This window comes from Oncorhynchus keta, chromosome 7, assembly GCF_023373465.1.
Source record: "Oncorhynchus keta strain PuntledgeMale-10-30-2019 chromosome 7, Oket_V2, whole genome shotgun sequence".
NCBI classification, from domain to species: domain Eukaryota; kingdom Metazoa; phylum Chordata; class Actinopteri; order Salmoniformes; family Salmonidae; genus Oncorhynchus; species Oncorhynchus keta.
The window spans coordinates 20,113,753-20,138,043 of NC_068427.1; the positions used below are offsets into that span (position 1 = coordinate 20,113,753).

Sequence of the window (24,291 nt, forward strand, 5' to 3'; positions counted from 1 at the left end):
TCACCCTCCTTTCGTACCTCTTAAATGGTCTCCATAATTCTCTCAACAGGTTTCCTGCAAGCCCATAATCTTCTAACTCAACTACCTCAAAGCCAAGCCAACCTCCTGCAGACTCAGCCAAGTATCAACCTTGCCTCACAGGTCAGACACTACAACTACAACTATCACTACCATGTTTAGTTTGTCATTTCCTTTCAGCCCTAACCCCATACTTCCGTCCTGTAGCCAGCAACTCCGTCCCACACGATAGCAGCCACGCCCATCCAGCCCCTGTCCCACAGTCAGACCCCGCCCAAACGCCTGGACACACCCAGTCTGGAGGAGCCCAGCGACCTGGAGGAGCTGGAACAGTTCGCTAAGACCTTCAAACAGAGACGCATCAAACTGGGCTTCACACAGGTGGGTGTATGGTTGGTGTTGTGAGGCAGCTGTATGAAGGTGTGTGTACACATTCTGTGTGTGTGGTTTGGGATATTAGCGAACTGCAGGAAGGTGTGTGTGTGTGTGTATGCTTGCATGAGTGTGCATACGTGTGTTTGTGTTAACAGCAGAGCTCTACCTAACCCTCTCTGTCTCCCCCAGGGGGATGTTGGCCTGGCCATGGGCAAGCTGTATGGTAACGACTTCAGCCAGACCACCATTTCCCGCTTCGAGGCCTTGAACCTCAGCTTTAAGAACATGTGCAAGCTGAAGCCACTTCTGGAGAAGTGGCTCAACGATGCAGGTATGTCTCTGAGCTGACCGACAGCTGTGTGTGTTTGTACTCTATTGTGTACCGTATTATGCACTGCAGAGTACCTGGTCTTTACCTCCGTCCCTGTCCCTTGTCACGGTGCTGTTTGTGCAGAGAATCTGTCGTCTGACCTGGCCCTGTCCAGCCCTTGCGGCCTGGGGTCCCCCGGTCTGGGCATGGAGGGGCTCAACCGCCGACGCAAGAAGAGGACCAGCATCGAGACCAACATCCGCGTGGCCTTAGAAAAGAGCTTTCTGGAGGTAACTTACCTCATCAACCAATTTTAGCACTTAAACCATTAGGAAGGGAATCAATGAAATGGAAAAGACTTCATTCAGCGTGTCTGAAAATAACTACCCCATGCTGAAAATAACTGCCCCATGATGAAAATAACTACCCCATGCTGAAAATAACTGCCCCATGATGAAAATAACTACCCCATGCTGAAAATAACTGCCCCATGCTGAAAGTAACTGCCCCATACTGAAAGTAACTGCCCCATACTGAAAGTAACTGCCCCAGACTGAAAGTAACTGCCCCATATTGAAAGTAACTGCCCCATATTGAAAGGAACTGCCCCATACTGAAAGTAACTGCTCCATACTAAAAGGAACTGCTCCATACTGAAAGGAACTGCCCCATACTGAAAGGAACTGCCCCATACTGAAAGGAACTGCTCCATACTGAAAGTAACTGCCCCATATTGAAAGGAACTGCCCCATACTGAAAGTAACTGCTCCATACTAAAAGGAACTGCCCCATACTGAAAGGAACTGCCCCATACTGAAAGGAACTGCCCCATACTGAAAGTAACTGCCCCATACTGAAAGTAACTGCTCCATACTAAAAGGAACTGCTCCATACTAAAAGGAACTGCTCCATACTGAAAGGAACTGCCCCATACTGAAATGGAATACCTGGTCTTTTGCCCTCTTCAAGCAGAACCAAAAACCTACCTCTGAGGAGATCACCATAATTGCTGACCAGCTCAACATGGAGAAGGAGGTGATCCGGGTGTGGTTCTGTAACCGTCGGCAAAAAGAGAAGCGGATCAACCCCCCCAGCAGCGGACACAGCATCACAGGGACAGGCAGCACCCCCATCAAAACCATCTTCACCCCCAATAGCCCCTTGGTATTGACAAAACACACTGGCATGTACATGTACCACACACACTTGCACTTGCATGCATGGACACATACACAGTGTAAGCATGCATTACAAACACACACACACACAAGTAAAGTGTATTTTTTTCTATTCCATGTTCAAGCATTTTTCTTCTCCTTCCCTGGTGCAGGTGGCCAGTACGGCGAGCCTTGTGACCAGTAACACACCAACCACACTCACTTTAAACCCAGTGATGCCTCTCACCAGCACCAGTGTCTCCGGTCTGACCTTGACAGGTACACGGGGAAAGGGGAGGGACAGGATCATATTTGAAGAAAGAAATCTCAAATTAAGATTCAGGCATAATTCCCTTCCCGTTTCCCACCTGGTACTTAAAAACTAAACACCACCCTCCGGGTTCCGTCGCAGGCACGACGATCGGAGCGACCACAAACACGGCATCTGTCATCTCTACGGCACCCATGGTTACCGCGGTGACCAGCTCCACCTCGCTAAGCCCCTCCCCCACGGCCCTCCAGGCCACGGCAGCGGAGACGGATGGAACCCAGGAGCACACGGTGGTCATGCAGGCGCCATCGTCACTAGCAACCAATCTGGGGACAGGTCAGGTGATGGTGGCTGGACCGGGGCTGTCAGCGGCCCTGCAAGGAGCTGCCCAGTTACCCACCAGTTCTAGTTACGCCTCCATGGCTGGCCTTAACCCAGGACTGATGGCATCCTCACAGTTCACTCCTGGGTGAGTAGGACGGGAAAGGGTTTCAGAGCAGGATCACAACACACGTCAAACTACATGAATATATTTCCAGTGCCCATGTATATCTAAAATATGATATAAGCCATGTTGAAACTATTTTGAATAGTCATAGTAGTAATAGTTGCAGTTGAACGCTCATTGCTATGATCATCATAATCTCAGGGATTGAGGGAGGAATAAGGAATTCAGGGTAATCTCTACTGGAATCACTGTGTCTCTGTCTGTCTGACTATACTTGTCTCTGTGTGTAGGGGGGCCTTGCTGAGCTTAGCTCCGGGTGGGCTTGGAGGGGCTATAAACCCCGCCATGTTGAGCAACAGCACCCTGGCCACCATCCAAGGTCTATGGAGCGGCAAGTACACCTGTTTAATTACTCTGCATCTCACACATATGCAGTGTCTTCAGAAAGTATTCCTGGACTTTTTCCATTTTCTTGTTACAAAATTGGTTGTTAAAATGAATTGAATTGTCATTTTTTGCCATCAATCTATACAAAGTGGAAGATAAAAAAAAAATATATATATATTTTTAATGGAAAATAGTACACTGGTACGTACAGTGGGGCAAAAAAGTATTTAGTCAGCCACCAATTGTGCAAGTTCTCCCACTTAAAAAGATGAGAGAGGCCTGTAATTTTCATCATAGGTACACTTCAACTATGACAGGCAAAATGAGAGAAAAAAAATCCAGAAAATCACTGCTCTAGAGGAGATCTGCATGAAGGAATGGGCCAAAATACCAGCAACAGTGTGTGAAAACCTTGTGAAGACTTACAGAAAATGTTTGACCTCTGTCATTGCCAACAAAGGGTATATAACAAAATATTGAGATAAACTTTTGTTATTGACCAAATACTTATTTTCCACCATAATTTGCAAATAAATTCATTAAAAAGCCTACAATGTGATTTTCTGGATTTTTTTTCTCATTTTGTCTGTGAAGTGTACCTATGATGGAAATTACAGGCATCTCTCATCTTTTTAAGTGGGAGAACATGCACAATTGGTGGCTGACTAAATACTTTTTTGCCCCACTGTATATTGTGATTATATAAGTATTCGACCCCCGGAGAACAATACAGCAGCAATTACAGCTGTGAGTCTCTCTTTTTTTTACCCAATTTTCTCCCCAATTTCGTGGTATCCAATTGTTAGTAGTTACTATCTTGTTTCATCGCTACAACTCCCGTACGGGCTCGGGAGAGACGAAGGTCGAAAGCCACGCGTCCTCCGAAACACAACCCAACCAAGCCTCACTGCTTCTTAACACAGCGTTGCTCCAACCCGGAAGCCAGCCAATAACACATTGGTGCGGCTGGCTTCCGAGTTGGAGGAAAAGTCGTGCACCTTGCGACCTGGTTAGCGTGCACTGCACCCGGGCCTGCTAGTGCGCGATGAGACAAAGATATCCCTACCTGCCAAACCCTCCCTAACCCGGACAACGCGAGTCCAGAAAACAGGCAAGGGTCAAAACCGGGAGGACTAGTAAAAGAGAATAGAAAAGGCAGGAGCATGGGAAAAAACACACTGGTTGACTTGGAACATACAAGACGAACAGGCACAGAGAGACAGGAAACACAGTTATATAAACACCAGGGATAACAAGCGACACCTGGAGGGGGTGGAGACAATAACAAGGACAGGTGAAACTGATCAGGGTGTGACAGATACAGCTACCACCATTCTTGAAAATACAAAGAATGGTACTCATTGTGTTGTGTTGGATTTGCCCCAAACAAAACGCTTTGTCGTCAGGACAAAAAGTACATTTCTTTGCCACATTTTTGGCAGTATTACTTTAGTGCCTTACTGCAAACAGGATGCATTTTTTGAATATTTTTATTCTGTACAGGCTTCCTTGTGGTTGAATCTGCTTGAAATTGTGAAGTGAATTTCACTGCTCGACTGAGGGACCTTCCAGATAATTGTATGTGTGGGGTACAGGGATGGGGTAGTCATTTAAAAAATCCTGTTAAACACTATTATTGCACACAGAGTCCATGCAGCTTATGTGCCTTTTTATGCACATTTTTACTCCTGAACTTATTTAGGCCATAACAAAAGGGTTGAATACTTTTGAAGACATTTCAGCTTTTCATTTTTAATTAATTTGTAAACATAATTCAGGCTATAACACAACAAAATGTTGAACAGTCAAAGGGTTTGAATACTTTCTGAAAGTACTGTATATACATATGCTATTTTCATGTTATATAGCTGGAACTTATACTGTATATCCAACCTCAATATATATAAGTACTTTTCTCTTTGCTCGGTACCTTACAGCAGCGGTTCCCAACCTATTCAGTAAAAAATGTGAAAACCACTGCCTTACGTTTATTTACCTGTATAACTAGTCTATACCTGACACTCGTGTACCTGTCCTCCTGTTCTTCACCACATGTTGGTCTCGTCACTGACATCCAAACTCTTCACAGCTCCGGCAGCTAGCGAGCTACACTACCCATCCCCATTAATCCACAGTCACTGTAACTCTCCTCCAACTGACGATGGCTAAATGTCTAGCTAACCCCCTCTGTCCCTCCTTTCTTCCTCCTGTAGCGCTGGCATCGGGTGGCACTCTCCCCATCACCTCGCTGGACGGGAGTGGTAACCTGCTGTTCGCTAACACCTCGGCCGGCAGCACCCCCAACCTGGTGCAGCCCCTCTTCCTGAACCCCCAGAACCTGTCCCTGCTCACCAGCAACCCCGTCAGCCTGGTGTCGGCCGGAGCCGCCGGGGGAGGGGCCCTGCAGGTCACAGCCAACCACCAGGTCACCACGGCGACCGTCCCAGTGCCCGCCTCCACCATCACCACTGCCTCCAAGGCCCAGTGAAGCTGAAGGCTCAAATTGCCTCGAATGACACCCTATGCTCTATTTAGTGCACTACTTTTGGTTAAATGTTGCGTACGATATGGATGGCTTTGGCCATAGTAAGACACTACATGGGGAATAGGGCTGTTGTTTAAGATTTGCCCATAGGCTATTTGCTCAATCCACTTCTTCATCCTCTTCCTCCTTGTCCTTCTGCCTGTCATCTATCATTATTTAATCCTTTTGCTGCCACCAAAAAGAAACCCTCTGTAAAGAGGGTTGGAATTTATATTTTACGTTTTTATTTCATGATTCATTCTCTCTTTTCCCTTGTACTCCAAAAACGATGTGCGACTCCCTGGATGTTTTTGTCGGTGTACGCAGCGGGTCACACAGGAGGACTGGGGCGGCCATTTTCTGAGGCAGGATCATCTTGAACTCTATGGTCTGTGCTCCTTGTGACCCCTGAGGGACCACCTAGCTTTCCCTCTTTCCTCTCTGTCACCTTTTTCAAAAGTATATATCTTTCTCTTCCCTGTTCAGAACATCTTCTGAAATACTTCTAACCAAAAATTTGATTTAACTTTTTTGATGTTTTTTTCTTCTAACAAAAAATGATTTACTACTAAAGTTCACAATCTACATCATCACTAAAAGGGGGGTTTGCGTGTTTCCCCGTCTATAGTTTGAATTTATTTTGTGTCGGGCTCTGTTGGACAGGTCTCAGCACAAATCATATCAAAGTTATATTTTAGAGGCGCTTAGTTTGTTTTCTCTTATTTTAGTGTGTCTGTGAGTGGACATTTTCAGAACTTTGTACGTCTAACATTAATTTAAGCATTAACTCTGATATACAGTACCAGTCAAAAGTTTGGACACACCTTCTCATTCAACAGTTTTTCTTTATTATTACTATTTTCTACATTGTAGTAAAATCGTAAAGACATCAACACTATGAAATAACACATGGAAATGTGTAGTAACCAAAAACGTGTTAAACAAATCAAAATACATTTGATATTTTAGGTTCTTCAAAGTAGCCACCCTTTGCCAGGCTGCATCACATCCGGCCGTGATTGGGAATCCCATAGGGCGACGCACTGGGCGATTGGCCCAGCGTCGTCCGGGTTTGACCAGGGGAGGCCGTCATTGTAAATAAGAATTTGTTCTTAACTGACTTGCCTAGTTAAATAAAGGTTAAATACTTAAAAAAAAAGAATTTCCTTGATGACAGCTTTGCACACTCTTGGCATTCTCTCAACCAGCTTCACCTGGAATGCTTTTCCAACAGTCTTGATGCTGAGTACTTGTTGGCTGTTTTTCCTTCACTCTGCGGTCTAACTCATCCCAAACCATCTCAATTGGGTTAAGGTCGGGTGACTGTGGGGGCCAGGTCATCTGATGCAGCACTCCATCACTCTCCTTCTTGGTCAAATAGCCCTGACACAGCTCGGACGTGTGTTTGGGGTCATTGTCCTGTTGAAAAACAAATGATAGTCCCACTAAGCGCAAACCAGATGGGTTGGCGTATCGCTGCAGAATGCTGTGGTAGCCATGCTTGTTAAGTGTGCTTTGAATTCTAAATAAATCATTGACTGTGTCACCAGCAAAGCACCCCCACAACATCACACCTCCTCCATGCTTCACGGTGGTAACCACCAATGCGGAGATCATCCGTTCTCCTACTCTGCGTCTCACAAAGACACGGTGGTTGGAAACCAAAATCTCACATTTGGACTCATCTGACCAAAGGACAGATTTCCACTGTTCTAATGTCCATTGCTCGTGTTTCTTGGCCCAAGCAAGTCTCTTCTTCTTATTGGTGTCCATTAGTAGTGGTTTCTTTGCAGCAATTCGATTATGAAGGCCTGATTCACACAGTCTCCTCTGAACAGTTGATGTTGAGATGTGTCTGTTACTTGAACTCTGTGAAGCATTTATTTGGGCTGCAATCTGAGGTGCAGTTAATGGCTGATTTCTGAGGCTGGTAACTGTAATGAACTTTTCCTCTGCAGTAGCGCTAACTCTGGGTCTTCCTTTTCCTGTGGCGGTCCTCATGAGAGCCAGTTTCATCAGAGTGCTGTATGGTTTTTGCGACTGCACTTGATAAACTTTCAAAGTCCTTGAAATGTTCCACATTGACTTACCTTCATGTCTTATGGTAATGATGGGCTGTCATTTCTCTTTGCTTATTTGAGCTGTTCTTACCATAATATGGACTTGGTCTTTTACCAAATAGGTCTATCTTCTGTATACCACCCCTACCTTGTCACAACACAACTGATAAAAGTGAGAAATTCCACAAATTAACTTTTAACAAGGAACACCTGTTAATTGAAATGCATTCCAGGTGACTAGCTCATGATGCTGGTTGAGAGAATGCCAAGAGTGGCAAAGCTGTTATCAAGGCAAAGGGTGGCTACTTTGAAGAATCTCAAATATAAAATATATTTCGATTTGTTTAACACTTTTTGGGGGTTACTACATGATTCCCCATGTGTTATTTCATAGTTTTGATGTCTTCACTATTATTCTACAATGTAGAAAATAGTAGAAAATTAAGACAAACCCTGGAATGAGGAGGTGTGTCCAAAGTTTTGATTGGTACTGTATATCAATTTGTAGTCGTGGTTATAAGGCTTTAAAACCGAGTAATAATAAATGGCCGATATAACGGTTATCGTTGCTTTAAGGAGCGGGGTTGACCATGTGTTCTCTCTCCGGTCTTCTGTCTGGTAACACTGAGTTTGTTTATATAAAAAATATATATTTTGCCTGCCACTATTTTGTAAACCGTAGTCTAGGTGTGGACCGTAGACACTGATATGAAATGACAACACTCAGAGCTTTAACTGGTTTGGGGGCAGGGGGTTAGCTGTATGATCCATGGAGTTCTATGCCTGAGTGTTCTCTGACTGCTATGTCGGATGGTGTCTATGGTTTTCATGCCAACTGGATGGAGTTGGTGTGAGGTAGATGGGGTCGTTGTCTGTTTTTGCTCTGATAGATTTTTTAATGCCGCTTTATCTACTTGTGCACAGTATCTGTACCAAAAAAAAACTGGATTTATGAACTGTAGTCTGCCTGTTTTAGAGAAGTTAAACATTCTGTCCCAACATTCTGTCCTTTATTTCGGCAGTCTTTTGACTGGCTTACTTCAAGTTGTACCAAAAATATTTGTTGCTGTGTATTGTCAGTGTAGCTTAGCCTAGTCCAATATTTGAGTACAAGCTCTCCCTCTAGACAACAGGAGATAAAAATGCAATATTTTGATGATCACTTTCCAAAGACAAACTTATTTTTTAATTTGACTAAGGCTCTCCCTGCTCATCTTTAAAGTGACAGCGCAAATATCCAAATAGAAAGGGATGGGAAGAAGGGAGATCAGGGGTATTGTCCCCCTGTATAAAGTTAATATATTTGAGTGGTGTTTAGGTTTGAATGGTAGTGGTTATATGATATCAGTGGGTGCTTGCCCTCAATAATCTTTCCTGTTTTTCTACGTTTCCCCCTATGATGATATGGCGGACTGTGTTCCTTTCTAGACTGGTGTATCTGCTTTGGCAGCAGTTTGGGCTGTAGTCAGGCATTCAGTAGTCGGGTAGGGGCTGTCCGTTTTAGTTTTTCTACCAATCTTTAGCCATGAAATAAAAAGCTTGAACCAAAGTTGTTTTCTCACTAGCTGCTGTGCCTGTGTGCTCGCGCAAGTTGCTGTTCACACGATCACTATCCTACACATTACTACTGACACGTTTTCTTCTCTTATACCCACCTATTTGAATCCTTTTGGCATCCCCCACCTCTAACCCACTTCTAAGGAACAAGGACCTGCACGTTTTCTTCTTCTAGCTTTCTAACCACATCCTGTTAGCAGCTCTCAGGTCACGTGGTTGAAGCCCTCTCTCCTTCCTCTCATCGCCCTACTAACTTTACTATGGGGGCTCATCCCCTGTCAGCACCAGTAAAGATGTTAGCCCTGTGCCGCCCTTATCGAGCTGCCCCTTTCGTAAACAACAACCCCACACAACAATAGTGTTCTTCTATCGGCCCTAACGTAACCAGATGAATGACTGCCTAGTTTGAAAAAGCAGAGACATCTCTCTACGCTAATAAATTTTTATGTGCTCCTTTTCTAATCGTGAATTACTTTGACGGAATACCTCAGCATCACTTAAACATTAGGTTCACTTTAAGAAATCTCACACCTGTAGAATATTGTAGAATGTACAAGTCAGTGGAGGCTGGTGGGGAGAGCTATAGGAGGATGGGTTCATTGTAATGTCTGGAATGGAATCAATGGAACAGTATCAAACATATAAATAATATGGAAACCGCGTGTTTTACTCCGTTCCATCGAATCCATTCCAGCCATTCCAATGAGGCCGTCCTCCTATAGCTCCGCCCACCAGCCTCCACTGGTACAAGTACTGAATGGCTTTGCCATTTAAAAATAAACAAAAGAGTAATCGTTATCTAAAACTAGGACAAACTACTACTGCTATTTTCTAGTACTACTACTTATGGGGTATTTCCAGGTTTGAACAGGTTTGACATTATTTTGTGATCCTTGCCAAAGCAAAGCGAAAGCCTTTCTCTCTGCGGCTGGGTTGATGTCTCGATGCTGCTCACTTCACTGGTTTTCTGTCCTTGAGGTCATGGCAGGCCGAATGGGACTTGTAGTCCTATTTGTAGTGCTGTTTGTAGTCGTGAACCATTGGCCATCGGCAACATGGGAAGTTACTGAAATATTTATCTGAGGAACGACTAAAGGATTAGAGATAAATATATATATACAACTTATGTAAGATATTCATATTTTATATTTGAACTAGTATGTTATCAAGACTGAATGTAATGTTTTGTCATGCTTATAAAAAAAAACTTAAAAAAAAAACATTTTTATTAATGTCAAGACCAAAAACTTTGACCCTTGGTGCGTGATTTGCAGACACCTGTGCCCATTACATGTGTGGGCGTGGTCTCTTGAGTGAGAGAGGCTTGCTGTGGTGCTTCAATCGGACAGTCCCTGCTTGTGCAGTTGCTAGGGGAACAAACAGACTGATGCTCCTGATCTTAATCTTTATTTTTTTTTGTCTGGTTGTTTGGTTTACTATGGATTTGATTTGATGTGCTGTTTTTAACAATCATTTGAATGTTTTTTTTTTATTACTTATGCCTTTAATTGTTTTGTATAGCATGAGAGGGCAAGATCACTGTCTTTCTAGGTTTGACAAAAGATTAACATTGACATTTATGCCTTATTGTTATTTAGAAGACAAGCATTGTAGCATATTGTTGTTTGTGCGACAGTGTATGAGAGTAATCTAGTGAGAGAGGCTACCTCCTCGCTAGCTTTTGTGTTTAGCTTGCTCACTCAGTGCATAGGTCTTTGCTGAAAATCTACAGTGTATTTTAGGCATCATTTGGGAGAGTGCTGTTCTGTCGCGGTTATGTTGCTACCTATGATTTTAGGGGTGACTCATACAGGTCGGAATACCTATAGAAAAGCTTTACTAATAACTGAACTCCAGCAGAGGTGTGTGTGTGTGTGTGTGTGTGTGTGTGTGTGTGTGTGTGTGTGTGTGTGTGTGTGTGTGTGTGTGTGTGTGTGTGTGTGTGTGTGTGTGTGTGTGTGTGTGTGTGATTGAGAGAAGGGAGTGCTGACTGCAGACCATGATGGTGCGTTTGTTTTCAGTTTACAGAGAAAGATGAGATTATGATAAAAATCATTCAAGGGAAGAATGATAATATTGAGTAGGTGTTTCCTCTGAGTTGTGGATCTCTCTGGTTCGTCTAATGCTCTAGAAGTGGATCTGTGTTGATGCATGTGGTCTACCCCCCTGTGTGGTGGGTGTAAAGGGAAAGTGCAGAACGGCACCAGTAAGTCTGGGGTAACTAACTGGGTTAAGGGAGCTGTTGTATACCTCATTTTTAACTCGAGACTAAGTGAAACCTGCTTTAATCTACTTTAGAAATAAACAAATGTAAAGCTGAATATTATAATAAACATAAACATCAAGGTCCTGTCAGAGAAGCCTACAGATGTCCGTTTTTAGTGTCCAGTGTCAGTTGCAGCCACCGGGGGAAGACACGCACCAGTACCAGAATGTCTGCTTATTTTTTTATAATATTTTTTTTACAAGAGCATAACCATCAGTCTCCCTAAACACACTGGCCTCTCAGACCTCAACCTCCAATTGTCTCATAAGGCTGAAAGTATTATCCACATTTTTATTTGGTTTTACCTCTGAAATATTTACCACTAGTCTGTACTTGATTTACCCCTCCATTCTGTTTTCTATGATTTGACAATCCTGCCCTATTTTATTCTAATTTAGATTCTGAATGTAGATGTTGGTGTGTGTGTGTCTGTTCACCTGGTGGCACTCTGTCTCGATGTGCTCTCTTTCTTTCCTGTGGGAACGTTAACCAAAGACTTCTAAAGTGATTGTATATGGACTACACCATCTCTCACCCCTCTCTGCCTCACTATCCCATGAGACACACATTCAGCTGTGCACACCTGTAAAGTCAATACACCTATATGGCAGAGCTGTGTGTGCACCGTGGACACAACTGGTACCTGTAGCAGTGCCTATGGATGGGGATAGGTTGAGTGTGGAGGGGCAAAGTGGGCTTCTCTGATGGACAGGTCAATTAACCAATCCCGTGGTGGCTGGGTGATGTTGTTAATACACACTGAGGGTTGATCCTGTGCACACTGTTTATGCTCAGGACTCACTGTCTCGGTCTGTCTGTCTGTCTGTCTTGTCTGAAGAACTGTTGCTAGGACACACATGTTCAAAGACTGTCACGAAAATACACTGTTTCTGCCTCTTGGGTACAGTGTGTCTGTTTGGCTCCAAGTCAGTGCATTGTAGTTGCCAGGACACATTGTCTCTAGGTTACACTCTCTGGTTCTAGGGTACTGTTTCTGTCTCATCACCGTTTTCTTTCTTACATTCCCTCCCTCATTTCTTATTATGTTTCTCTCGATTCTCTCTGTTCAGCTTTGACACTATGCATCATGGTCCTTCACTCTGCATGGCCTGTGTCCGATTGGCTAAACTCTTTGGCCAATGGAGCCCCAGGGAAGCTTTGTTTGATGCTTTATTCCAAGTGGGGAGTTGTAGGATCTCACAAGCATTATCCCAATGCAAAAATATCCAAATATTTAATGTTTTACAAACGCAGATACCAAAGATAACTCTCTGTCCTGTCACTCGCTCTCTCTCCCTTCCTCTCACCCTGCAGCTTGTGTATTAAGAGACAACCCCAGCACTGGCTTTAGTTCTAGCCTCAGTAATTCCAAAGCATAGATGTATATTTTGGTATATTTCTGAGAAACCTAAATGAAAAACTTCTTGTTTGTTTGGTGTATCGCTCTTTTTCTGTCACAGCATGGAACTAATTACAGAACTGTCTTACACTTGGTAGGTTAAAGATATAGTATTTTTGTATGTTTTGGGTGTGTCAAATTATGTGTGTGATCATATCAGTCAACACGGCCCAAGTGACCATGGTTTAAAAAAATATATAAAAAACAAAATAAGGTAAACCTGTACATATTACTTCTGTTTGTGGATTTTTGAGAAATGCATTCTGTAAAATAAGTTTGGGCTAAACTAAAGGAATGTGTCCACTGTATCGTCCCAGACTGTAGTCTTTCCTCTGAATAATCTCCGTCTTGTCACTCTAGAACTCTGGGAGCCACGCTGTCGTTGTGACGCGCGGTTCTACCGTTCCAGTTTGGACTAGAACACTGCTCACTATGGACACATGCCTCAGATCTGACTACGAAACGCCCCCCTCCAGACATGGCGGATGGTGGCATATAGAACTGAAAGATTGTGTAGAACATTTTAAAGTATGTGAATCAGGACACATGGTAGATTTGATGCATTTGTCTGCTGTATTTTATTTGTTTATATATATATATATATATATATATATATATATATATATATATAAACAATATTTTACTGTAACTGTACAGTTCTCTTTAGTTGTAAACATCATTAAACCATTTTCCAAGTGTTTTAACATTGGAACGTGTACTGTGTCTTTTATTATGTTCAAAATATCAACATTACCACATACAGCCATAGAGGGCACAGAAAGCAGTCAATAAACTTAACAAATTACATGATAATACACATAGATAAGATAAGCACACGTTTCTGCTGATTTGTAACATGCAATAACAGAGCAGGGAGTTGAGCTCAGGAGTAGAACACTGCTATAGCTAGAAAGCAGATAACCTTCTATGCTGTTATCTTCAGAGATATAAGCTGACTGGGGTATCAGTGCAGGGGAGATCTGCCAATGGAGTAAACAGCTGCCTCTGTGCCGAGGGCTGACTGGGATCAGTGCAGGGGAGATCTGCCAATGGAGTAAACAGCTGCCTCTGTGCCGAGGGCTGACTGGGATCAGTGCAGGGGATATCTGCCAATGGAGTAAACAGCTGCCTCTGTGCCGAGGGGCTGACTGGGATCAGTGCAGGGGAGATCTGCCAATGGAGTAAACAGCTGCCTCTGTGCCGAGGGCTGACTGGGATCAGTGCAGGGGAGATCTGCCAATGGAGTAAACAGCTGCCTCTGTGCCGAGGGCTGACTGGGATCAGTGCAGGGGAGACCTGCCAATGGAGTAAACAGCTGCCTCTGTGCCGAGGGCTGACTGGGATCAGTGCAGGGGATATCTGCCAATGGAGTAAACAGCTGCCTCCGTGCCAAGGGCTGACTGGGATCAGTGCAGGGGATATCTGCCAATGGAGTAAACAGCTGCCTCCGTGCCAATGGCTGACTGGGATCAGTGCAGGGGATATCTGCCAATGGAGTAAACAGCTGCCTCCGTGCCGAGGGCTGACTGGGTCAGATCAGTTTGGAGGTGATGGCAGGGCGGAGGGCCGGGTCTGAGTCTGGGTGTTTGCACTGAGAGGCTGGGGGACCTTGGCTTTCTTGTCCTTCTTGCGAGTCTGTGAGAAGAGAGAACCCACAGGAAGAATGTGTAGGTTAATAGCCTTCAGGAGCTTTTCTACAGATTAAGTTGGACAACAACATTTCACTTGTGTTGCCCTAGTTTTGTCATGTAAGTTTGATAGCAGTTTTATGACATGCTGATGACTATCCACAGTATAGGATATGGATGGCAGAGTAGAGATTTCATCTTTCCATCTCTCAAATGTACATAACCTATAGATTTTCAATGTTCTATGTCACAATACCAGTAAATGCAGATATGTAGTTCACATGACTCAGCACAGGGGGCTGAGTCATGTGTTTTGTTCATTACATGTGACTCTTACCCTCCCCTTGGACTCGATCACCTGGTAGGCCTCACTCCCATCATCTTTTATCTGGAGGGCCTAGAAAACAAAACACGTTTTATGGTATTGGTCAATGAATGAATAAAGTGCCCCTGGAATGGAAGGCTTGCAGAAGTGGATGAACCTGCATTTAGGATCACAGTGTTCTGCAACATCTCAGAATTGGAACACGGTTATAAGCCTGTGGTATATAAGGAGTAGTCCTTACCTGGTATGTGTCGCTACTAGCTTCCTGTCTGCGCTTCTAAGAGGGACAACCACAAACATGAACGCATTAAAAAGACTGTGCTCAGAATTATAACACGGCCTCTCTCACACGCTAGTCATAATAGCCCTCTCACTCACCCGTCTAGTAGCTGCAGTCTGGTCAGTCCTTAGATCCTCATAGTCGTCAGCAATAGTACCCGTCAGGAGTTCCTTTACAAAAACATACAGTACCAGTCAAACTTTGGACATACCAACTCGTTCAAGGGTTTAATTTATTTTTTCTATTTTCTACATTGCAGAATAATAGTGAAGACATCAAAACATTGAAATAACACATATGGAATCATGTAGTAACCAAAAAAGTGTTAAACAAATCAAAATATATTTTATATTTGAGATTCTTCAAAGTAGCCACCCTTTGCCTTGATGACAGCTTTGCACACTCTCATTTCAAGAACTTAGAAAGTTTCTCAAGTGCAGTCGCAAAAACCATCAAGCACTGATGAATCTGGCTCTCATGAGGACCGCCACAGGAAAGGAAGACCCAGAGTTACCTCTGCTGCAGAGGATAAGTTCATTAGAGGTACCAGCCTCAGAAATTGCAGGCCAAATAAATGCTTCAGAGTTCAAGTAACAGACACATCAACTGTTCAGAGGAGACTGTGAATCAGGCCTTCATGGTCGAATTGCTGCATTAGAAACCACTACTAAAGGACACCAATAATAATAAGAGATTTGCTTGGGCCAAGAAACACGAGCAATGGACATTAGAATGGTGGAAATCTGTCCTTTGGTCTGATGAGTCCAAATTTGAGATTTTTGGCTCCAACCACCTTTGTGAAACGCAGAGTAGGCGAATAGATGATCTCTGCATGTGTGGTTCCCACCGTGAAACATGGAGGTGGTGTGGGGGTGCTTTGTTGGTGACACTGTCAGTGATTTATTTAGAATTCAAGGCACAACAGCGATACGCCATCCCATCTGGTTTGTGCTTAGTGGAACTATCATTTGTTTTTCAACAGGACAATGACCAAACACACCTCCAGGCTGTGTAAGGGCTATTTGACCAAGGAGGAGAGTGATGGAGTGTTGCATCAGATGACCTGGCCTCCACAATCACCCGACCTCTACCCAATTGAGATGGTTTTGGATGAGTTGGGCCGCAGAGTGAAGGAAATCCAGTCAATAAGTGCTCAGCATATGTGGGAACTCCTTCAAGACTGTTGGAAAAGCATTCCAGGTGAAGCTGGTTGAGAGAATACTATGGAAAGAGTCTGCAAAGCTGTCATCAAGGCAAAGGGTGGCTACTTTGAAGAATCTAAAATATAAACTATATTTAGATTTGTTTAACACGTTTTTGGTTACTACATGATTCCATGTGTTATTTCATAGTTTTGATGTCTTCACTATTATTCTACAAAGTAGAAACAGTAAAAATAAAGAAAAACCCCTGAATGAGAAGGTATGTCCAAACTTTTGACTGGTACTGTACATTCAGAATGTCAGTACCATGTCCATGATGCCACTACACACACACACACACACACACACACACACACACACACACACACACACACACACACACACACACACACACACACACACACACACACACACACACACACACACACACACACACAGTATGGGACATTGTAGCTCACTGCATATGTGGAGTCCTCCACAGGTGCAGTTACAGACTTGCCCCACTGTAGACAGAGAGAAGAGGGGAGGAGCAGAAACAAGGAGTGGATAACACTGTTCTACATCCATTTCTATGTATTCAATTGAACGATAACACGCCTCTGTAACATGTGCACTAACTCATCCTCACTGTATATACTTAAATAACTAGTACCTCATCATTGGTAGACAATGGAAGGCATTACCCACCTATATTGTGACTCACCTTCACTTTGAAGAATAGAACGGTGGTGATGATGGAGTAGAGAATCAGGACTCCGTCCAGTATGTAGCAGATGACCGGTTCATTCAATGAAGCCTCTACAGGGCACACAGAAGATGAAGAGTCTTTAAAACACAGTCAGGGCACACACACAAGCGCAGAGAAGGGGGAGGTATAATAATACAGTTGAAGTCGGAAGTTTATATACACCTCAGCCAAATACATTTAAACTCAGTTGTTCACAATTCCTGACATTTAATCCTAGTAAAAATCCCCTGTCTTACTTAGGTCAGTTAGGATCACCACTTTATTTTAAGTGTGAAATGTATTTAATGTGAAATGTCAGAATAATAGTAGAGCGAATTATTTATTTCAGCTGTTATTCATTTCATCACATTCAAAGTGGGTCAGAAGTTAACATACACTCAATTAGTATTTGGTAGCATTGCCTTTAAATTGTTTAACTTGGGTCAAATGTTTTAGAGTAGCCTTCCACAAGCTTCCCACAATAAGTTGCGTGAATTTTGGCCCATTCCTCCTGACAGAGCTGGTGTAACTGAGTCAGGTTTGTAGGCCTCCTTGCTAGCACACGCTTTTTCACTTCTGCCCGCAAATTTTCTATAGGACTGAGGTCAGGGCTTTGTGAAGGCCACTCCAATACCTTGACTTTGTTGTCCTTAAGACATTTTTACACAATTTTGGAAGTATGCTTGGGGTCCTTGTCCATTTGGAAGACCCATTTGCAACCAAGCTTTAACTTTCTGACTGATGTCTTGAGATGTTGCTTCAATATATCCACATAATTGTCCTCCCTCATGACGCCATCTATTTTGTGAAGTGCACCAGTCCCTCCTGCAGCAAAGCACCCCCACAACATGATGCTGCCACCCCCATGCTTCACGGTTGGGATGGTGTTCTTCGGCTTGCAAGCATCCCCCTTTATCCTCCAAACATAACAATGGTCATTATGGCCAAACAGTTCTATTTTTGTTTCATCAGACCAGAGGACATTTCTCCAAAAAGTATGATCTTTGTCCCCATGTGCAGTTGCAAACCGTGTTCTGGCTTTTTTATGGCGGTTTTGGAGCAGTGGCTTCTTTCTTGATTACATTTACATTTAAGTAATTTAGCAGACGCTCTTATCCAGAGCGACTTACAAATTGGTGCATTCACCTTATGACATCCAGTGGAACAGCCACTTTACAATAGTGCATCTAAATCTTTTAAGGGGGGTGAGAAGGATTACTTTATCCTATCCTAGGTATTCCTTAAAGAGGTGGGGTTTCAGGTGTCTCCGGAAGGTGGTGATTGACTCCGCTGTCCTGGCGTCGTGGGGAGTTTGTTCCACCATTGGGGGGCCAGAGCAGCGAACAGTTTTGACTGGGCTGAGCGGGAACTGTACTTCCTCAGTGGTAGGGAGGCGAGCAGGCCAGAGGTGGATGAACGCAGTGCCCTTGTTTGGGTGTAGGGCCTGATCAGAGCCTGGAGGTACATCACTTGCATCAGTGTAAACAACAAAAGGGCAATCAAAGTTGGGATGACCCAAAAGGGGAGGTGTGACGAGGTGTCATTTCAGGGTTTCAAAGGACGTCTGGCACTCTGCCGTCCATCGGAATTTCGCTCCTTTTCACTTCAACGCGTTGAGGGGTTCTGCCACCTGGGAGAAGTTTGACACAAACCGATGGTACCATCCAGCCATCCGATGGAACCGTTGAAGGGCCTTGAGTGTAGTTGGCACAGGGAAGTCTTGTACAGCCTTGGTCTTTTCAGGATCCACAGGAATGCCATCAAAGGACACAATATGGCCCAGGAACTTCAGGGAGGTTTGGCAGAAGTTGCTCTTCTTCATATTCAATGTCAGACCAGCTTCTCTTAGCTTGAATATCTTGAAAGTGTTGTTCTTTGATGAGCGGCCTTTCAGGTTTTGTCGATATAGGACATGTTTACAAGCGTGGTAATAAGCGTGGTACCTTCAGGCGTTTGGAAATTGCTCCCAAGGATGAACCAGACTTGTGGAGGTCTACAATTTTTTTTCTGATGTCTTGGCTGATTTCTTTTGATTTTCCCATGATGTCAAGCAAAGAGGCACTGAGTTTGAAGGTAGGCCTTGAAACACATCCATAGGTACACCTCCAATTGACTCAAATTGTGTCAATTAGCCTATCAGAAGCTTCTAAAGCCATGACATAATTTTCTGGAATTTTCTAAGCTGTTTAAAGGCACAGTCAACTTAGTGTATGTACACTTCTGACCCACTGGAATTGTGAAACAGTGAATTATAAGTGAAATAAGCTGTCTGTAAACAATTGTTGGAAATTACTTGTCATGCACAAAGTAGATGTCCTAACCGACTTGCGAAAACTATAGTTTGTTAACAAGACATTTGTGCAGTGGTTGAAGAACGACTTTTAATGACTTCAACCTAAGTGTATGTTAACTTCTGACTATAAGCAAACCAGCCATTGTGGAATAGATGGAATTAGATTATGATAATACCGATGAATGAATGTGCTTCTTTCATCAGGAATATTTGATGTGTATGACATTTTGGGTGAAATTTGCATTAAAAAACGGAATAATTGCCCATAATTCTGCACCGTTGGATAGTTGTTCTTCCAATTTTGATCATCATGATTTAGTGACGGCAAAGAAAATGTTTTGATCAACTGGAATTTTTTAACTTTCTGTTTGTGTGCTTGGACTTAAGATACAGTATAAGTGTATGAGGTTGGATTAATCTTTTGCAGGCAGTACTGTTCTTTTGATGGATGTATTTGAAATTTGCATGGTATAATATAGTTCTGATGAATGTATTTATGTTTTGAGAAGACAACTACATTTTGAAAACATATTTACTGTTTTGCAAAATGCCACAGAATTGTGTGTCTTGTGGACCCTGTTTTTGAAAATCAACATTGTTACAAAAAAAAATGCTTGTACTCGATTGAGAAAAACTGTAAAAAGGTGAATGGATACTTAACTAGAAAGGAGAATGGGGTAGTACTGAGCACAGAGCTGTACCTATATTTACATAGGTGGAAATTGCAGACATTTTACTACAGTACACTAATGTTAGAGAAAGTTTGCATGTAATCGGAAATATAGATAACAGTCTCCCTGTCACTAAAAAGGGGGAGCGCTATATCTCTCTCAATCTTTCTGTGGTTTGCCTCCACACTATGTAGTTCAGTGGTTTCTAGAGAAGCTGTTGCTTGGGTAATTTCTAGCACTTATTAGTGTAAGAAAGGTGTGGGGGGAAATGCCTGAGACCATTTAGCTGGGGCCAGCTGGTGATCATCTACATTTCTACAAGATGTAGGATCTTAATCAGAGACAGTTTGCTACAGCAAGAAATTAATCCAGCAGCAACAGGAAATGTGAATTATTATGTGGGTTATAATAAATATAAACATTTTTAGGGGTTGATTAATTTTTCGTTCAGGCAAATCAAGTCTGTTTATTTCCCACTTATTTAAAACTCAAATACACTACAAGTTTGATTTTCCTTCTTTGCAGGGAAATTCTCAGCAACAAAATAGTGATCAATTAAGATCCTACATCTGTACAGGTGCACGCATGCAGACAGACACACACACACACACACACACCTAATTGAGGATATTGACCTGCACACGTGAATGTATGGTATGTTAGGATTACTTTATTGGAAAGATTCACTTTTTGGAGTTTTGATTTTGCATCAATGACTTTATTTCAAATTCACTATTGAGTTACCCTCTTTATTCAGCAGCAACATTGTCTCGGAATAATCACTCTAGTTTTCAGTTATCAAACACCAACAGGTGTGTATGTCTGTGACTTTGCCATTCTGGTAATGCGGAAACGAACAAGGCCACGTCTAAGCTTTCATGTTCTTCGCAGACTCTAAAAATAGATGCGTAGAAAGGTAGCCGCTCAATCACAAACATGAACATATAGGTAGGGTACAGAGCACTAAATCTCCTGGAGCCTGCCTCTCTCCTGACCAGGGGGATGACACTCTCCGTACTCAGGATAGAGCACCTCTGGGTGGGTAAGGAGGTGAAGGCGGTGAGGGTGGGAGAGGAACGCCATCGAAAGGCTTTGGACAGAGCATATACACAGTAGCACAGGAAACGTACTATCTAGCCACACTAGAAAGCATTAATGTCAATTTCTAACCAAACAAACAACTTTAATGTATCATTTTCCTAACCTTAGCCCTCAGACATAAATTCAGAACCAACAGCTCATATACTTGCTGAACAGTTTTGATGGTATCGCCACTTCTGTGCAGTCTACCATGGCTATTTAGTGACTATCGTAATACATCTAGGTTGGCACTTACCTGCAGAAGAAAAAAACATCAGCATCAGCATGACACCTGTCCTCCATATAATGGTCATCCTCTTTTCTCTATTTCTCTGCAAGGACACGGGTGATGATCCCTCTCTTTTGGTCCTGGGCTGAATGATGGGCGCTAGCTCTAGAGGGCTCTCTCTCTCCCTCCCTCTCTCTCTCTCTCTCTCTCTCTCTCTGATCACAGGAAGTGGCTGCACTGACACCAATGTATTTGCTCCCCCTCGCTCTCCTACATTCTCTCCATCTATCTACGGTTCTTATTTTTACCTCCCTAAGCATATATACTTGTCTTTTTCTGTCTTAGTTCTCGCTGTCTCTTCCTCTCTAACCACCACTCTTTCTCTATTTTACGCCCTTATCCCTTTCTCTTAGCATTTGTTTTTCCGTAGTGCATGTTCAGCTCCTCAGTATCTCCATTTGTAACAGATTTCAGGCTTTATCAACAGACAGCCTATGAATGTAAAAAAATTAACTTAAATTCCTAAAGGTACTGTGTGCTTCCTCCGGCTGTCAAATAAAGCAATAATAAGCAAGAGGGTAAGCATTACTGTGATTATTGGCACGGCTGGATTGTTAAACCTGCAAGAGCCTAAATTCGGTTGCTGTTGTTACAGCCCACAGGGACACATCACAAAAATGTGCAATCTACCCCACCATGGCAAGGTGGCAGCTCCAGTATTATACACAGCGAGCAAGGATATCAAATTATCAAAACATTTCAAAGCTAAGGTACAGAATAACTTGATCTCTAATGGTGTACCATTGATATCAACAGGTGAGTTATTTTTTTGTGCTTATATAAACTCAGCAAAAAAAAGAAACGGCCCCTTTTCAGGACACTGTCTTTCAAAGATACTTCATAAAAATCCAAATAACTTCACAGATCTTCATTGTAAAGGGTTATAACACGGTTTCCCATGCTTGTTCAATGAACCATAAACAATTAATGAACATGCACCTGTGGAACGGTCGTTAAGATACTAACAGCTTACAGACGGTAGGTCAGTTAGGTCCTCACCAGACATCACCGGCAACAACGTTGCCTATGGGCACGAACCCACCGTTCCCACCGGACCAGGCAGGACTGGCAAAAAGTGCTCTTCACTGACGAGTTGCGGTTTTGTCTCACCAGGGGTGATGGTCGGATTCACGTTTATTGTCGAAGGAATGAGTGTTACACCGAACCCTGTACTCTGGAGCGGGATCGATTTGGAGGTGAAGGGTCCGTCATGGTCTGGGGCGGTGTGTCACAGCATCATCGGATGGAGCTTGTTGTCATTGCAGGCAATCTCAACGCTGTGAGTTGCAGGGAAGACATCCTCCTCCCTCATGTGGTACCCTTCCCGCAGGCTCACCCTGACATGACCCTCCAGCATGACAATGCCATCAGCCATACTGTTTGTTTTGTGCGTGAGTTCCTGCAAGACAGGAATGTCAGTGTTCTGCCCTGGCCAGCGAAGAGCCTGGACCTCAATCCCAATGAGCACGTCTGGGACCTGTTGGATCGGAGGGTGAGCGCTAGGGCCATTCCCCCAGAAATGTCTGGGAATTTGCATGTGCCTTGGTGGAAGAGTGGGGTAACATCTCACAGCAAGAACATGCAAATCTGGTGCAGTCCATGAGGAGGAGATGCACTGCTGTACTTAATGCAGCTGGTGGCCACACCAGATACTGACTGTAAACTTTTGATTTTGACTCCCCCTTTGTTCAGGGACACATTATTCAATTTCTGTTAGTCACATGTCTGTGGAACTTGTTCAGTTTATGTCTCAGTTGTTAAATCTTATGTTAATACAAATATTTACATATGTTAAGTTTGCTGCAAATTTACGCAGTTGACAGTGAGTGGATGTTTCTTTTTTTGCTGAGTTTATGTTGTAGCTTAGACCCTATTTTAAATCTTCGGAAGTTGTAGTTGAGGACTTGGTGGACTGGATATTCTTTAGGGTTAGGTTTTACTTAGCACTGTGTTCTCTTCCAGGTGCTGGTAAGGGCACAGATGACAGACCGGTAGGATTCCAGTTGAGGTTGTTTAATGACGCTGATTCACATAGAGCAGTAACGGCACAGAACAGCGTATTGCTTGACAATTGTGTTTTAACCAAGAGTGTGTACGGTTCTGAAAAGGGGGAAATTAAGTACAATGGTAAATGGCAGGTATAGGCTTACTACAACCTCCAATTACAGTACATATTGTAGCAATATTATTTATAGCTTATCTGCTGCACCTAATGACATGGCTGTGACTTCACAAATGAATGATCCGAGGTGTGCAACTACAGTACACAGTACTACTGAGCAGCACCATCATCCTTACACAACTGCATGAACTTGAATGTATAATGCATCCACAAGGCTCAATGCTAACAAAATACCCACATAATCTATACAGTATACATCCATATAACCACTGGGCATAAAACTCGACACTGAAATGCTAAATGTCTGAAATGAGATGACAGAAACAACAGGGTTAGAAAGTTTACAGTTACGAGCTCGCGGTAAAAACGCGATTTAGCATAACAAAGGAGTGCGTCCACAACACATAATTGTAAGAAATATGAAATCACATTTCTGAAGGACGCACACTGGCCTTGGCTAAAACAAAGAACATCAACTAAAGGTAATCACAGGAGATGTCTGGAACTTATCGCGACACCCAGCCTCATTTAAATAATATTTTTTTCTCAACTGACTTGCCTAGTTAAATAAATAAAAAATAAATATATGCATATACTGTACCTTATACCATCTATTGCACCTTGACTATGCCGCTCGGCCATCGCTCATCCATATGTACATTTTCGTATTCCATCCCTTTAGATATGTGTGTATTAGGTTGGAGAATTGTTAGATTACTTGTTAATTGTTAGATTACTTGTTATTACTGCACTGTCGGAACCAGCAACACAAGCATTTCGCTACACTCGCATTAACATCTGCTAACCATGTGTACGTGACCAATAAAATTTGATTTGATTTGACTTATCACGGCTTCTGTACTTTCTCTCCTTACTTCCTTCTCCTCAGTTAAAGATCACCCAGCATGCTCTCCTCCCGGTGGGCGGGAGTCTCAATAGTC

General features: G+C 43.1%; 2 protein-coding genes across 19 annotated transcripts in view; one reads left to right on the plus strand and one right to left on the minus strand.

The window, feature by feature from the left end:
* LOC118386130 (POU domain, class 2, transcription factor 1-like) overlaps window positions 1-13,767 on the plus strand; it is a 28,528-nt gene extending 14,761 nt beyond the window's left edge. For 10 of the 16 annotated variants that reach the window (XM_052522166.1, XM_052522171.1, XM_052522177.1 and 7 more), the window contains 9 exons: window positions 50-141; window positions 226-399; window positions 583-723; window positions 838-993; window positions 1,673-1,867; window positions 2,034-2,139; window positions 2,273-2,600; window positions 2,870-2,970; window positions 5,180-13,767. In XM_052522166.1, coding sequence (XP_052378126.1) covers window positions 50-141; window positions 226-399; window positions 583-723; window positions 838-993; window positions 1,673-1,867; window positions 2,034-2,139; window positions 2,273-2,600; window positions 2,870-2,970; window positions 5,180-5,454 — 1,568 coding nt within the window. In that variant the 3' untranslated portion in view covers window positions 5,455-13,767. Of the gene's footprint in view, window positions 1-49; window positions 142-225; window positions 400-582; window positions 725-837; window positions 994-1,672; window positions 1,868-2,033; window positions 2,140-2,272; window positions 2,601-2,869; window positions 2,971-5,179 lie in introns of all 16 variants that reach the window. The other 6 variants (XM_052522169.1, XM_052522173.1, XM_052522168.1 and 3 more) reach the window with 4 other exon arrangements.
* Window positions 13,621-23,940, minus strand: LOC127931078 (high affinity immunoglobulin epsilon receptor subunit gamma-like). Of its 3 annotated transcripts, none has more exons than XR_008139729.1 (8): window positions 21,196-23,940; window positions 16,872-16,966; window positions 16,627-16,671; window positions 15,104-15,175; window positions 14,967-15,002; window positions 14,738-14,797; window positions 14,069-14,407; window positions 13,621-13,878 (listed from the first exon to the last, which is right to left on the minus strand). XR_008139729.1 is itself a non-coding variant. In XM_052522188.1 (7 exons), the coding sequence occupies exons 1-7, from the start codon at window positions 21,251-21,253 to the stop codon at window positions 14,309-14,311; spliced, it is 465 nt and encodes a 154-aa protein (XP_052378148.1). In that variant the 5' UTR covers window positions 21,254-23,940; the 3' UTR covers window positions 13,621-14,308. The 3 variants fall into 3 exon arrangements, 1 of the variants encoding a protein (XP_052378148.1); XR_008139728.1 differs by having other exon boundaries at window positions 13,621-14,005; XM_052522188.1 differs by having other exon boundaries at window positions 13,621-14,407.
* Window positions 23,941-24,291: the final 351 nt, after the last annotated feature.